This window comes from Plecotus auritus, assembly GCF_963455305.1.
Source record: "Plecotus auritus genome assembly, chromosome: 3".
Taxonomy (NCBI): domain Eukaryota; kingdom Metazoa; phylum Chordata; class Mammalia; order Chiroptera; family Vespertilionidae; genus Plecotus; species Plecotus auritus.
The window spans coordinates 158,655,467-158,672,607 of NC_137772.1; the positions used below are offsets into that span (position 1 = coordinate 158,655,467).

General features: G+C 40.3%; 1 protein-coding gene across 4 annotated transcripts in view; it reads right to left on the bottom strand.

Annotated features, from left to right (window-relative positions):
• Positions 1-16,140, bottom strand: part of CPSF6 (cleavage and polyadenylation specific factor 6) — a 35,558-nt gene extending 19,418 nt beyond the window's left edge. For all 4 annotated transcript variants that reach the window (XM_080658551.1, XM_080658549.1, XM_080658550.1 and 1 more), the window contains exons 1-3: positions 15,975-16,140; positions 5,730-5,939; positions 3,075-3,178 (exon numbers count right to left, since the gene is read on the bottom strand). In XM_080658551.1, the coding sequence (XP_080514677.1) occupies positions 3,075-3,178; positions 5,730-5,939; positions 15,975-16,034 (374 nt within the window). In that variant the 5' untranslated portion in view covers positions 16,035-16,140. The remainder of the gene's footprint in view (positions 1-3,074; positions 3,179-5,729; positions 5,940-15,974) is intronic.
• Positions 16,141-17,141: the final 1,001 nt, after the last annotated feature.

The window sequence follows — 17,141 nt, forward strand, 5'->3', positions numbered from 1 at the left end:
CTGTAAAAAATCAATAAAATATATTAAAAAAATATATATATATATATTTTTATTGATTTCAGAAAGAAAGGGAGAGGGAGAGATAGAAACATCAATGAGAGAGAATCATTGATTGGCTGCCTCCTGCACGCCCCAACCAGAGATCAAGCCCCGCTACCCAGGCACATGCCCTGATCGGGAATCAAACCGTGACCTCCTGGTTCATAGGTCAACGCTCAACCACTGAGCCATACCAGCTGGGCCCCACTAGAGTAGCTTTAATAAAAAAAAAAAAGGATAATTAACAAATCTTGGTGAGGATGAGAAACTGAAACCTTCATACACTGCTGATGGGAATGTAATATGGCACAGCCACTTTGACAATCAGGCAGTTTCTCAAAAAATTAAATGCAGAGTTAACAAATAATCCAATAATTCCTATGTATATGCTGAAGAATTGAAAATATGTTCACACAAAGCTGGCACATGAATATTCATAGGGGCATTATTCACAATTAGCAAAAGTAGAAACAACCCCAATGTCCATCAAGTAAATAAAGAGGGTACATCCATATAATGAAATATGTGGCCATGAAAATCTATACTAATAAAAGCCTAGGTGACCCTCGCACATGATGTTGTCACAAGATGGTCATGTGCACAGCAGAGGCGGGGACTGGCAGCAGCTCCATGCAGTGAGGCCTGGGGGTCCCGCAGCTCCATGCGGTGCAGAGGAGGCCAGTCCCAGCATCTATGCCGCCTCGCGCGAAGGAGGACACTTGTGGGCGATCGGGCCAGCAGGGGAGAGGTTAGGGGGCGATCAGGCTGGCAGGCAGATGAGTGGTTAGGAGCCAGCGATCCCCGATTGTGAGAGAGATGTCTCAGGCCTAAACCAGCAGCTGGACATCCCCAGAGGGGTCCCAGATTGGAAAGGGTGCAGGCTGGGCTGAGGGACACCCCCCACCCCCACCTCCACACACGAATTTCATGCACCGGGCCACTAGTAATTAAATACGGATACAAGCTACATCCTTTTCAAGGATGAACCTTGAAAGCCTTGTGCTAAGTGGAAGAAGTCAGTCACATGGGACCACTTATTATATGATTCCATTTATATGGAATGTTCAGAATAAGCCAATCCATAGAGATAGATTGTTAATGGGTATGAGATTTCTCTTTGGAGTGATGAAATGTTCTGGAATGAAACAGTGGTAATAGTTGAACAACTTTGTAATATACTAAAAAAACACTGAACACTTTAAAAGTGTGAATTTTTTGGTATGTGAATTACACCGCAGTTAAAAAATAATTTAAAACAAAAAAAGATTAAAAATTTTGCACAGCTATAGGATATTCTAAATTATCAGGACTCTCAAGAGCTTGGAACCCTTTTCTCACTAATGTTCAAAATGGCTGTTAACTAGAAACCCTATTCCAGTTTGTTGTCAAAAATTCTGCTGTTGTGCCAAAACCGGTTTGGCTCAGTGGATAGAGCGTCAGCCTGCGGACTGAAAGGTCCCGGGTTCGATTCCGGTCAAGGGCATGTAACTTGGTTGCGGGCACACCCCCAGTAGGAGGTGTGCAAGAGGCAGCTGATCGATATTTCTCTCTCATCGATGTTTCTGACTATCTATCCCTCTTCCTTCCTCTCTGTAAAAATCAATAAAATATATTTAAAAAAAAAAAATTCTGCTGTTGTGAGTCAAGATTAAATTTAGCAACAATTTAATGAATTCATTAATTTAACATATATTTATTGAGCAATACACCAACTCCTACATGCCAGGCACCATCCTAAGGCTAGGGATACAATAGTTAACCAAAACAAAATCTCTGCTTGCATGGAGCTTATAATATAGTGGAAGACAGGGCAATAAACAAGTAAAAATACACTAGTAACAGAAAAAATAAAAGACAGGAAACAGTGATGGAAAGAGAAGGTGCTATTTTGCACAAGATGGTCGGGACAGAACTCTTAAAACAAAGTTCTGAAGGAAATGAGATCCATGTGAACATTGGGGGGAAAAGTAAACCAGAAGAGGAAGCACCTAGTGTAAGGTCCTAAGTAGGAATGTATTTGAGGAACAACAAACAGACTAATATGGCTGAAACAACAGCATAATAAAGTAAAGAATGGTTAAGAGATAATGTCAGAGAGGTTGTGGGGGAACAGATCACATATAATTTGTAGGCCACAGTAAATATTCTGGTTTTCACTGTGAGAGAGAAGCCATTAGAAGATTCTGAGCAGACGAATATTGGTGTCACTTTTTTCCAACTTCTACTATGTGTATACACTTTAGGAGATTAGGGTGAAAGCAGGAACACCTAGTAGGCAGCTACTGCAAAAGTTCAGAAGGTAGTTTTATATAGAATGATTCCTGCTGTAACATATTTATAATAGGCAAAAACTGGAAACCGAAATAACCAAAAATAAGAATGGTTAAATTACAGAAGCATACAAGGTATGATGGAAAGAATTAGACATTAGAAGAGAATATGTACTTATAATACTTGTTTTACTCCTTGTATCAAACACGTTATAAAACACACAAATTGTAACCTACAGTTTTTTTTGCAATAAAAACACAAAGTGCTATGAAGAAACCTGAAAGTATAGTCACTAAAATGTTAAGAGTGATAATCTATGGATTGTTAGATTATGGCTTTCATTAAATTTTGAATATGTGTTGTATAATGTTCCTATCTCATGTGTATAGTTTAACAGTTAAAAAAATAAAGCAAAACATCCATGTTACATTATTCTCCTGTTGCCCACCTTCCCTGACCCTTTAATCCCAGGGATAGTAAGGTTTCTTTAAACTGTCATCTCAATAATAATTTCAACCATAGATGGAGAAAACTCAGGAAAATTAAAGAATAGACTCAAACTGTCCACACTTGCAATGTGTCCACTAGTTTTAGTGAGCTGGATCACAGGACAAATGGAGTACAAATCTTTTCCCAAGAACCTCCTGCCAATGTGGATAACACAGCATCCTACACATGTGAATAGTAAGCATTAACTTGAAGAAAACTTAACACCAAAACTGTAATCACTAGCTACTAACTTTATTAGGGGGAAAAAATCTTACCCCTTTGATTGGCCATTTGCTCGGTTTTCAAAAAACTTTATCTCCAAAATATCATTTACTCCCAAAGAATGCACTGCTTCAGTTAAGTCTTCATCAGTTGTCCACTGCAAGACATTTCCCCCTCATTAACCATTAAAACATATCCAAGATTTTTATTGTTTCAATTTTTTAAGGGTAAACTCAAAATAAAGAAAATTAATGCTCAGTTCAAATCTAAGTGCAGTTGCTGCAAATCAGTCTTCAGTTTTTAAATAGCACAAAAGTACCTGAGGGCAAAATGCATTCCTTGATAATTTTCAGAAATTAAGAAGATACAAATCTTTAGAGATAGGATATCAATCTTAAAAAGTTTCTGGTCTCTTCCAACATTAAACTGCAAAGATTTAAAATTTTAAATAAAACTAGTATCACTTGTCACTTCCTCTCCTTAAAGGCAACCATTTGGGGAAATTCCGTTTAAAATATATATATATAAAGACGAAAAGAAAAAAAATAACATGTACTGAGTACTACCATGTACTTTATATCAAATATTTAACTCTTAAACAGTCTTACAAGTCCTTTATTATTCCCATTTCACATAAGATGAAAGAGAGGTTAACAAGCTTGCCTAATATCACAAAACTAATATATGGAGGAGTCCAGATTCAAAGACTTAATTATCAACTACTCTCCATTACTATACTGTTACTGTCTCCAATATTATAAAACTTCTCAGATTGGGTGGTAGAAGATCAATCCATTTGTATGTGTTTTAATGTAAAAATTTTAAAAGAAAATGCTATTAAGGAAGTTGAAGAGTGACAAGTGTTTTTTTTTTATTTGAATTTATTGGGGTGATATTGGTTAATAAAATTATACAGGTTTCAAATGTACATCTATAATACATCATCTGTATATTGCAATGATTTTCAACCTTTTTCATCTCATAAACTACCAAAATTCTATAGCACACCAAAATATATGCTTTCTGCCGATCTGACAAAAAAAGGATATATTTTTTTTTGTTCATTCACACCAGATGGCTATTGTGTTGGCTGTTGTCATTTTTTCCTTTGACAAAGTCAAGTCTCCTTCTGAGGAGTGACAACTTTTGATTTCTAGACTATTTTTAAACTTTCCAGTACATATAATACACGTTTCAAAGTAGAGATAAAAATTCTATAAGATTGCTCTAGTATTTAAAATTTAATGCTAATAAAATTATAAATAGCTACATTAAACATCCAGTTAATGAAACTCCCAACCACTAATTTTGAAGTCCCATAAATGCAAATTAAGATACAATGTATATATAGCAGTATTTCCATAAATCAGATTAAAAATTTAAGAGCAGCCCTGGACAATTTGGCTGAGTGGATAGAGCGATCAGTGGATGAGCGTCGGCCTACAGACCCAAGGGTCCTGAGGTTAAATTCTGGTCAAGGGCATGTACCTCGGTGGCAGGTTCCTCCCTGGCTGGGGCCTGGTAGGGGCTCGTGCAGGAGGCAACCGATCAATATGTTTCTCTCACATCAATATTTGTCTTTCCCTCTCTCTTCCACTCTCTAACAAAAAATCAATGGAGCCCTAACCCGTTTGGCACAGTGGATAGAGTGTCGGCCTGCGGACTAAAGGGTCCCAGGTTCGATTCTGGTCAAGGGCATGTACCTTGGTTGTGGGCACATCCCCAGTAGGGGGTGTGCAGGAGGCAGCTGATTGACGTTTCTCTCTCATCGATGTTTCTAACTCTCTCTTCCTATCTCTTCCTCTCTGTAAATAATTAATAAAATATATTTTAAAAAATTTAAAAAATCAATGGAAAAATATCCCCGGGTGAGGATTAAAAAAAAAAAAGTAATAAAATTGTACTTCAGTATACTAACAACCAGCAATTGGAAATTAAACACTAAAAAAAAAAATTAATATCAGAATTTAGCATGCTCTCCTTCCGTGAGTATGCATCTTCCCCTTCTCTCTTCTTCCCCCACAGGTTACTAAATTCTACAGGACCTAAACTCTAAGAGACCCCCCCAAGTCTTGCAATTCTAAGGGACCCCCTGCATGACTTGCAACCATGGGAGCAAAGGGCAGCATCAGCTGGTCCAAAGGTAGTCCCCTGAACATGTCTCCAAAGCCCCTTTTCTCTGACTTCTCAGTGAACCAAAGCAGCCCAGCCTAGGTTCTCTCCTGTTGCTTCTTCTATCCTAAGCCCCTCCTTGATTCCGTCCCCAGCTTTAATAAATGTACTCAAAATAAAAAGAGAGCAGAAATTAAAACTCTGCAAGTTTCTAACAGGAATTAGATAATGAAAACTTTAAAACCAGGAGTCATACTGTGTCTCTTTCTCTCTTGCAGTTCTGAATCCTGGTTTTAGACCTTATGTAAATATTTTTCCTTTGTAAAATTGAGATAGCTGACATCTAGGAATAGGTAAAAAGAATAACTGATTAGAAGACAAAATCATTGGACTATATTTAATTGGAATGTCTACCAAAATAAGTTGAATGACTACAAAATTAAAAACTAGAAGATCTGGAATTTGTTTTAAAGATACTATTATTGTCCTCCTCATTGCATAAGCAAGCACATAGAAAAATCAATTTAGTAACTTCAAAGTTAACTGCTAGAATAGCTCAAACTCAATTTACCAATTCATATGATAAGTTTACTTACCCATGTTAGATTTCCAATGTATAATGCAATTCTCTTTCCCGTATATGTATAGACAACATTTGGTGCTGCTCCTTTACCCACATCATCACCAACAGTTGGTGGGAGAGTATCCATGTAATCCCGGTCTTCTGGGGCATCTCCATTATTTGCGGATGGAGAGATGACATCATCATACAAATCTATCTGATCATGCCCACCATATTCAGCTTCCTGGATACAAAAATAATGCTTTTAAGTCATACAATAGACTACTACACTAAAGAGATTTGAATACAAATTTACTCAACTATTTAAAAAAAAAAAGACAGAATTTAATTCAACTATTTGTTTTTAAAGTTTTAGATCAAAAAAAGGAAAAGGCCAAAAATATCAGCAAAAATCTCAGTTTATGCCACACGTTTGTTTTTTAATTTATTGATGAGAGAAACATTGATTTCTACATATTTATGCGTTCATTGATTGCTCCTAGTATATGTCCTGACAGGGGATTGAACCCACAACCTTGGACAGCGAACTAAGCTACCCAGCCAGGGCCAAACTTGTATTCTTAAAACAGTACCTATAAAGTAAATGTCTATACAGTGAAAGCTATTTTCCCACTATTTACTATAACATATAAAATAATGTTCCTCTGGGAAAAGAATGACATGGGCTCATAATAAAGTACTAATGTAAAACTTTCCTTGGAAGTAAAATACTCTTAAAGTGAAAGTAATAATACATGAATTAATACAAATAGATGAGTTTTTTTTTAAAAAAAAAATTGACACAAAAGACAAAAAAAAAATCGACACAAAAAATATCACAAACAAAAATCAGAGCCATTACAAATATTTAACTGAAGAAAAACACAACTATTCTTTTCTAGGGTATTCAAGATCTTTTTTCCTAGCCCTGTGAAATCTATTAGTTTTGGGGAAAAAAGCTTAGAGAGCTAAGCATAGGGAATGATGAAACGTGGGTATGTAAATAATTCCAAAAGTTATAACAAATTAACAAGGGAAAGATAAACAATACATAAAGACAAGTAAAACTATACAAATTAGTGTCTAGCAATAGTTTTATTATTCTCAATCAACAAAGAGTTAATGCTTACCTGACTTGTTAGATTATCTAGTCAATTATCAAGAGAAAATGGACCTAGGAAAGCTGTCACTAACAGAATTAAAGCAATGCTAGAGGATGCCACTTACATGCCTAAACAAGCAAGGAAGAGGGAAAAGAAACATATATAAAGAGAAAAATGAAAAGGGAGGGTTCAATTTGTAAATAAGCCCCCCCCCCCCCATGAAGTGCAGCTATTGGCAGAACACTCAACACCATTTAAAACTGCCTTTGGTTCCTAGCTGGTTTGGCTCATGGATAGAGCGTCAGCCTGAGGACTGAAGGGTCCCAGGTTCAATTCCAGTCAAGAGCACATGCCCTTGTTGCAGGATCAATCCCCAGTAGGGGATGTGCAGGAAGCAGCTGATCAATGATTCTCTCTCATCATTGATGTTTCCATCTCTCTCCTTCTCCCTTCCTCTGAAATCAATAAAAATATATTTAGCCCTAGCCGGTTTGGCTCAGTGGATAAGAGCGTTGGCCTGAGGACTGAGGGGTCCCGGGTTCAATTCCGGTCAAGGGCACATACCAGGGTTGCAGGCTCGATCCCCAGTGGGGGGTATGCAGGCAGCAGCCAATCAATGATTCTCTCTCATCAATGATGTTTCTATTTCTATCTCTCTCTACCTCTCCCTTCCTCTCTGAAATTAATAAAAATATTTAAAAAAAAAAAAAATATATATATATATATATATATATATATATATATAAAATAAAATAAAATTGCCTTTGGTGCCCTGGCTGGTTTGGCTCAGTGGATAGAGTGTCGGCCTGCGAACTGAGGGGTCCCGGGTTCGATTCCGGTCAGGGGCACATGCCCGAGCTGTGGGCTCGATCCCCGGTCGGGGGCCTGCGGGAGACAGGCAGTCGATGATTCTCTCTCATCATTGATGTTTCTATCTCTCTGTCCCTCTTCCTTCCTCTCTGAAATCAATAAAAAAATCTTAAAAAAAAAAAAATTGCCTTTGGTAACCATTACTGAGCCACAGGCTTAACTAACCTGTATCAGAGGAAAGCCTATTTCCATCTTTCTTCCTTTCCACCAAGTACCTAAAATCAATGTGAACTATTTTATTCTTATGATGTAGAATGCTGCAAAAGTAGGTTTACAGTTGTTCGTATAGAAAATACAGTAATTAATCAATAATAATCCTATATAATAAAGATGTAATATGTAAATGGTCGTTACGCGGAGAAGCGTAATGACCAACCGTGTAATGACGGTTCACTCATCAGCAGGAGGGTGGGGCGAGCTACAAGCAGGGCAGCAGAGAGCTACAGGAGGGGGCAAGGCAGCAAGCTATGGGGGGGCGGGGGGGCGGCGGGAAAGAAGCTACAGGAGGGCTGGGCAGCGGGCGGAGAGCTACTGGAGGGCTGCTGCAAGCTACTGGGGCCAGCTACTGGCGCATGGATTCGTGCACAGGACTACTAGTACAAGAATAAAACCTTTTACTTACTCACAACTGTAAACCTATTTTTGCCACACCCCGTATTTGTGATAATAAAGAGTCAATCAGTTACAAAACAACAAACTCAGACATAACTCATATCCTCTCCCATTAATACAATTTATTAAGGATGAACTGTTATACAAATGGCACATTAAGAGGAGCAAAATTTTAGGGACTATTTACATGGATAGAGAATGACCTAGAGAGCATTCATAAAATGATTGTAAACAAATTAACGAAGTATTGTTATTATAGGCCCCATAGGAACATAGCTATTACTTAGTTGTTCAGAGGAAGCTAGACCAAAACTTTTTTTAAAAAGAGAAAAAGAAAATCTAGCTGAAACCGGTTTGGCTCAGTGGATAGAGCGTCGGCCTGCGGACTGAAGGGTCCCAGGTTCGATTCCGGTCAAGGGCATGTACCTGGGTTGCGGGCACATCCCCAGTAGGGGGTGTGCAGGGGGCAGCTGATCGATGTTTCTCTCTCATCGATGTTTCTAACTTTCTTCTCCCTTCCTCTCTGTAAAAAAATCAATAAAATATATTAAAAAAAAAAAAAGAAAGAAAGAAAATCTAGACAGGGAAATACCATTTATACACATAGCCAAAGGGACCTGAAATTTGTCAAGTCGTCTTCAGGTAACCTTCTGCATAACAAAGTTAGCCAATTTACCAATTACATAACAGAATCTTTACATAACAATTCTGTTATGAGGTAGAATGTAAGACATTTAATAAGGGGCCCAAAATCTTAAGGTAGGTCAGCGAACAAAGCCATCTTTAGCAAAAGGTAGAAATTAAGACAAGTCAGTGAATAATGCCATAAATTTGTTTGTACAGCAACACCAAAATAATCTTTCAGAACGGAATTTTTGTTAAAATACATGTTCAAATTGCAGTAACAGAAAAAAGGAGGGTGAGTTATGTTAGGAAGTTTCCGTGTAGTTGAAGATTCAAGTGACATGGTTGCAGCAGTGGTTCCATACATCTGAGATACTAAAAAGCTCCCCACAAGAGGTTGTGGGCACTGTAAACTCTCTTGCAATCCAGTTCTGTACCTCAAATATAATAATAATAATAACAACAACAGTAATAATATTAGTATTATTATTATACAAAGGGAGTTGTGTTTGCTCAGCAGAGCCTATAATCACAATATAAGGCCTGAGGGAGAATAAGTTTATACTTTCACCAAACATGTTAACACATTATTTGATTTTTCATTGGTTGTAAATCCAGGAAAATATTAACATAAACAATTCCTTACAAGCATAATTGCAGCTACACTAACCTAGTGAATCACAATCACTTACTATTTTTGTCCTTCCATGAATTCCTACGTTGACACCAACCAATTTTCCATATTGTTATGACTTCCAATATTTCAGGATCTGCCACTTTGTCTGGTTGGACTGCTTCCAACTGGTTCAAGTATGATGCTAATTGAGACCACGGTCCTGGGGTTCAATTTCCACGTGGACTAGTTAACTTTGCTCTATTTCAAGGCCACAGCCTGTACTTATAGCCCCAAAGGTACACATTTGGATATGGCAAAAAAAATACTAATAAATCTAAATATATCTGTCGCTCTTACCAAAATTCAGCTCAAAGCACATACTCTTTTGTAGTATTAGTAATCTTCCTTTTCACCTTCAGCATCACACTTAACCTCCACATTAAAAAAATAATAATAATACAGAACATAGCCCTGGATGGTTTGGCTCAGTGGATAGAGTGTCAATCTGCGGACTGAAGGGTCCCAGGTTCGATTCCGGTCAAGAGCACATGCCCAGGTTGCGGGCTTGATCCCCACTGGGGGACATGCAGGAGACAGCCAATCAATGATTCTCTCTCATCAATGATGTTTCTATCTCTCTCTCTTCTTCCTTTCTCTCTGAAATCAATAAAGATACATTTTTTAAAAAATAATAATACAGAGAACATATCCTACTTTTTGTTCCCACTTTAAAAAGAGGGGAAACAAGCATATTCTGAAATTATGCAAAATGTGTATCATGGGTCATACATTAAAGTTCTGAAAGTCTACTTGAACAAAAAATGCCTTCTACTTTGTTAAAGAGAAATGGTCAACAACGTCAGGTGCTACTATGCAAAATCTTTTCAATCATCTTTAGGAAAGTTCAATAACATTCAAAAACAAGAAAATATCAACATTACCCCCCCCCCCTGATTGTTTTAGATACCAAATGCTGCCCAATCTTAACTTTTCACCAATAGAGCTGTGCATTATATATAACTTCCAATAATTAACAGCCCTTGGGATTTATTTTAAAAATGCACTAAGTAATTTTTTTTTCATTCCCTGCATTCTAAATCACTACAATCATTCTACAGACTAGGTATCATCTCAAGATTTTACACTTCCAAGATTATATTCTACATGATATACAAGTAGTTATTGCCAAGTCAGAGAAAACACTTATATACTGTATATACTGAATACCATTATTCGGATGACCATTGTATAGCTGTACTATACATAGTAATTAGTACAACTATACTCTTCATCCTGATAGGACCAAGACTGCTTCTGGTCCTAAAATTGTAGTAATATCATTCCTGCATATGATACTACCAGTAACAGCACAGCAAAGGCCATTTGTTTCAAAGCTCCTCTATTTAAAAATAAACAAATAAAAGGGATTTAATAGTCATTTCCACTTAGAGAAATATAAGCAGGGAAAATTTATATTTTGCATTTACAAAATGTATTCTATACCAAGGAAAATTGCTAGCACACAAAATCCAGTATCAGATAAATCTAATACGTATTTATCTTTTTAGAAAATACATCATATCCTGATTTTGTCTAATTATGTTCTGAGTATATATTAAAATTAGCTCGTAATTCCTATACAAAGCTCGACTAATAGTAAGGAAGCCAGCTTGTTACTAAAAACATGCCACATAAACCACAAAGTGGACAATTTATAGGCAGTTGAATGGATCACACTCATAAATAATAAAATTGAGTGAGAAGAGTTCTAGCTCCCCTAAACATTTCTACCCAAGTTGCCGAATCAATCTCTACCTACCTCATTCTTGACCCTAAACCCTTATCTTAGAGGGTTTTCTATTACATATAAATTTATCAGAAATAAGGTTTCACTGATATTTGTCTAATAAACTCATTTTCCAAAACTGGCTAGAGTAAATATACATTATGATTAATCTAGAGGCCTGGTGCACAGATTCGTGCATTGGTGGGGTCCCTCAGCCTCGCCTGCGGGATCAGGCTGAAAGCGGGCATCAGGCTGAAAGCGGGCATCAGGCTGAAAGCGGGCATCAGGCTGAAAGCGGGCATCAGGCTGAAAGCGGCTCCACGACATCCCCCCAGGGGTCCTGGATTGTGAGAGGGCGTAGGCCAGAAAGGATGCAGGCCAGGCAGAGGGACTCCACTGGTGCACCACCGGGCCGGGAAGGGCAGGAGGACTCCAGGGCGTGTCTGGCCGTCTCACCTAGTCCTGACAGCTGGACCTCAGCAGCAAGCTAACCTACCGGTTGGAGCGTCTTCCCCCTGGTGGTCAGTGCGCATCATAGAGACTGGTCCAACGGTCAAATGATCAGACACTTAGCATATTAGGCTTTTATTATATAGGATATAAAGTATAATGACTCATGAAATAAACCTGACTTTCAAGGATGTCTAGGTCTATAACTTCTAAATGAATTTTTTTCCTGGCCACTACCTATGCACATTTTCATTTTAAAGTTGAGTAGTCAGATCAATAACTTAATTCTACCCTAGGAGCTTTTGATCCCCAAACAAGCAAAAGACACACTACTTCAATGCATACAGTATCTATCAGCTTTCCTCTTCCTTACCAACAATTCTACAGATACAGATACACACATAAAGGAGTGGATTCTACAATACACAACCTATCAGTGTTACAATTATGTGTGTGGGTGCCTCTCACCAAACACTAGTGCACTATATCTAAACTTTGTATCCCTCCTTGTTGGCATATAACAAAAACTCAAGGAATGTATTTTGAGCAATTGAATTTTTAAAAATTCAATTATTTTAGTCAAAATAAAAGTCTATAATTATTAAATATTAGGCTAGCAACACTATATTTGAGTACAAATCCCAGTTTAAATTCAACTGATACACCCTACAGGCTAAAACAAAACCGCTTTCTTCTCAACTCCAAAATCAAGTAATGTAGAGGTTTGGAAGTAGTTCAAATTCTCCTTCCACTAAAGCAACTATTCTCAGTTTGGTTATATCCAAAGACCTTCAACTTAAGTACGCATAAAGAATAGCCCAGTCCCTTGTGCCTTCTCCCATTCAACTTTATTCTCTATTCTAAAATTCTTCTAGTGAAGAAAGGGACTCTACTATAGTTTCATTAATTTATTCTTACCCTATTTCCAATTTGAAGTTTCTTCTAAGACAGTTAACATTTCATACTTTATGAAATAGGTTTATACTGTGCTTTTCCAAAATACACACATTAAAAAAAAAGTGCTTCATAAAAGTATGACTATTTAAAATGGAAGAAATAGGAAATACATAGACCATGGAGAACTTCAAAGTACACAAATTCAATGAAAACTGCAGCTCCCATTAAAGAACAAAGATTTATAAAAGTTTACAGCAGTTTAAAAGCTAAAATAGTCAAGACTGTTTATACTTAGTAAAACATTTTCCTCAACTACAACAAAATAAGTCATAGTTTATTACAGCAACCAATACAAATAATGGCACTAGCTAATGATATAGTTGCAAAGTAAATAAATCAGTAGTGATTTTGTAGTTGCCTCTAATTCTGGTAAAATTTCAGGGAAAAAAAAAGTTAATAATACTAACATTTTAAAAAACAGAATGGCTCTGACTGGTTTGGCTCAGTGGATAGAGCGTGGGCCTGCGGACTCAAGGGTCCCAGGTTCGATTCCGGTCAAGGGCATGTACCTTGGTTGCAGGCACATCCCCAGTAGGGAGTGTGCAGGAGGCAGCTGATCCATGTTTCTCTCTCATCGATGTTTCTCTCTCTCTCTCCCTCTCCCTTCCTCTCTGAAATCAATAAAAAAAAAATTAAAAACAGAAAACATTGCAAAACAACTATCCTTTGCGGCTTCAATTTAATCCCATTAATCAATTCAAAAATATAGCTACTTTACTGATAAAATTATCCAACTATGTGTGAGATAAAATGCTGTAGGTACAAGTCAAAAGTTACACTTTAAAAAGAATACTATAAAATAGTTCCACATCAGGGCCACAACATTTTAATCTCTTCTTACCTCCTGCTCAGTCAACACTAGTTATAACACTAGTATCACTTCATCCAGCTATATGAATTAGAGAAATGTCCATAATCATATTAAGTCTGCGAATGCCTAAAATATTTCTCAAAGAGATCCTGAAGAAAGCTCAACTTCTAAAATTGCACACCAATTCTTTGTTTATTGGGTGTAGAAAAGCAAAGCAAATGTATACTCTTTTTAATTGATTTCAGAGAGAGGAAGGAAGAGAGAAACATCAATGATGAGAATCATTGATCGGCTGCCTCTTGTATGCCCCCAACTGGGGATCAAACCCGCAACCCGGGCACGTGCCCTGACCGGGAATCCAACTGGCGACCTCTTGGCAATGCTCAACCACTCAGTCAATCCAGGTGGGACAAATGTATACTCTTGTAAGAAAAGCTAATAAAGACAGTCTTGAACACTTAATTGTTCCTTACTTGTAAGTATGGCTCGCTTTGGGATGAAATGATAAAAGGGGAAAAAAATTCCTGGAGGTCTATATCTAATAACCTTAAAAGCATTAGATCTGACTATGTAGCACTCAAGATAATAGTCACTGACAACTAAGGCATCATATATTCAAAATATAAGCACAACAAAAAGAACAATTTTAAAACTTAACGTTTGATTACAATGGTTTACATTTAAGCATATCCAGTTTTAACATAGTAGGAAACATTTAAAGCTAACTGAAAAATTTTTTCCTAATATGGAAACCAGGGGCACAAAGTCATTCCTGAAAAAACAGAATGATACGGATTTCTAGCTTTCCCAATTAAAAAAAATCTTGAGCCCCTACTCACACATTAAGATCCCTAATGGAGGGAGGGGGAAAAAAATCAAACACATTAACCAGTAGAATTTTACTAAGTTTCTCATACAGACTTGGAAAAACATAAAAATAAAGCTTTTAGATACACTGCAGTTAGGCACAACTTGATTTTTAAAAATGTATTACTATAGCGTGCTCCCCCCCCCCCATCCCCTCTTCTTCCCTCGCAGGCCTGCCTCTCCTAAATTGTAAGGGATCGCACCAGACTTGCAACTTAGGGGCAGTGCAGCTCGTCCAGGGCTAATAACCCCCCACTCTGTCTTCAAGGCCCCCTTTTCTCTGACTTCTCAGTGAGGCAAAGCAGCCCGCCTAGGCTCTCTCCTGTTGCTTCTTCTACCCTAAACCCTTGCTTCACTGTCGCCAGCTCTAATAAAGTACTCCCAAAATCCAATAAAAAATAAGAATGTGCTACTGCATAAAAGGCAGTGAAGACGTGAACAGCAGGCCTAAAGTTTCAACGGCACTACTCTAATAACAAACGAGATCTGTTGCAAGGATGCCCAACATCAGGCATCCTAAATCCGCAGCTAGCTCTAGGCCAACTGTGGCCTGTGAGGTACCGGGAAAAGCTTGTGTCCTCACTTTCTCCAACCCTTCAAAACATAAAGCATGTCTCTCGGAGGACATTTACCATTTTGCTTTGGAAAAAAACAGGTCATGTCTACAACTCTATTTTTAAACAATATCTTCAGAATTTCAGGTGAACGTTTTTTAAATCACTCCTCTGATCTCTTGGTGAGCTACCATCTTTTTTGTTCCATCCAACCATCCCGCTTCCAAGTCTTCCTTTTGGCCCAGACCACCCATCTTTCCAGGTATTTTCACCGAAAAGGCCACGAACGGCCGGGCCGCAAGCCCTCGACCACCAGGGCGCCGCCAGTGCACCGACTTTTAACACGATCCATGGGTCCAAAAGTCAAAGGACTTGTTGCAAACGCGCCCACACCTAAGGCGCCGCCACAAAGTGTGAGGGAAGAAGGAGGAAAGCGCCACGCCGAAACCCGCCGCAAACGCGAGGAGCCTGGGAAGCCCGGCGCGCGGGATACAAAGGGCGGTGAACGCGGCCTTCCAAGAGGCGACCGTACGCGGCCAGGAGACAAAATGGAGCGAAGAGAGAAATCGGAGCCCGAGCGGCGCGGCCGGGGAGGGGGCGGCGGGAGGCGCGCGCCTCGCCGGGCTTCCTCCTCGGCCCGCGACAGGGGAGGGGGCGCGGCGGCGGCCCGCTCTCCCCGCCGCACACACGCGGTCCCCCAGTCCGGGCCTAGCGCGGCGGGAAGCGCCCGCCGGCCGCCGCCAACAATGGGGAGCGAGGCGGCGGCGAGGGAGGAGCCAGACGCGGCAGCCTTGCGGCCCGTGGCCGCGCTCCGGGCCCCGCGGCGGGTCGCACTGTCAGCGGCCCGCAAAAACGACGCGGTAGAACGAGGGGCGAGGGGGGCGCCGCGCCGGGGTCGGGGCACGGCCCACGGCGGCAAAAGCGCACGGTCTGCAGCGGCGCCGGCTCGCAGCCCGCGGCGGGCCTAGGACCTGTGTCTGGGCCGCAGCACCGCCAGCTTCGGCGGCGTGGGCCCGGGCCCTCACGTACCTGGTTGAACTCTTCGCCTACATCCGCGTAAATGTCTATGTGGTCCACACCGTCCGCCATCTTCCCTCGGCCTCGGCAGCCGCCGCCGCCGCCGCCTCCTGCAGGTCCACCCGCAGCGGCAGCAGCAGCCGAACTAGCGGCGGGGGGCGGGGCGCGCTGCGTCACTTCCGCGGCGAGCGGGGGGCGGGGCGCCGGGCCGCGGGGGACAGCTCCTCCCAGCCGCGCCGCGGGCGGCGGGAGCGAAAAGCCGGGTCTCTGAGGCCAGAGGCGGTTTCTTTTGTGTTTTCGCGTGTCTGCGTGAGGCTCGGGGGATGGAGGGCGCCCGGGCTGTGTCCGGAGGCGGCATTTCCTCGCTGCCTCGGCACACGCCGACGTTTTGCCGTACTTCAGCTGCACAGTGTTTCTTAACGTTTTTCACAGCCAGGGCTTCTAGAAAGGCGGGAGTTGTCTGTCCACGATTAAATGCAAAGTGTAGCCCAGGATTGTTAGCGCCAGAAGCGCGGGAACAATGTCCTACCCTTGCACCCTCACTCAGACCAACAGCGTTTCATTTGCCTTGTAAACCCTGGGTCCCCATTGACGGTTATCTTTAATTATTTGCATGCTACTTAGGTGATTTGCATTGTTATTTATGTTTCCAGCTCCAGCTCCTACCGTCGTCTTCTTTCATCTCTTCCCCCGTTCATTGCCCTGCTTTTCTTTTTCCTGGCTAGATCTGCAGTGGTTTTTCTTTGGAATAGTTCAGATGCCTCTAACATGAATGCAGTCATCCGAGAGCCCACCCGACAAGGTGGAGGCATCCTGAGGCCGGGGGCTTCTCCCTAGAATCCTAGCATGCCCCTTCCCCTTGGGGGCGGGGTGGTGGAGGGACGGGGGATAACACGGAAAAGGGTGTTATTAGGTCCAAACATCTCAATTTACTGATGGGGGAGAGGAGGCCTAATAAAATAGAAGGAATTTGACGTTGTGGTCAATAAAGAAAGCTGTTATCACCAATACTTTATTCAAAAATGTTGTCACAGTTTGAAACCTTCCCCCATTATTTATTTCTTTCCCATCAAATTAAAGTGTGTTTCCTAAGATCCCGACTGACCAGAAATCATTCATAGAATTGATAAACCAAGCAATATTTGTTCTGGGTATGGTGGGAAAAGCGTGGTTGGAGTC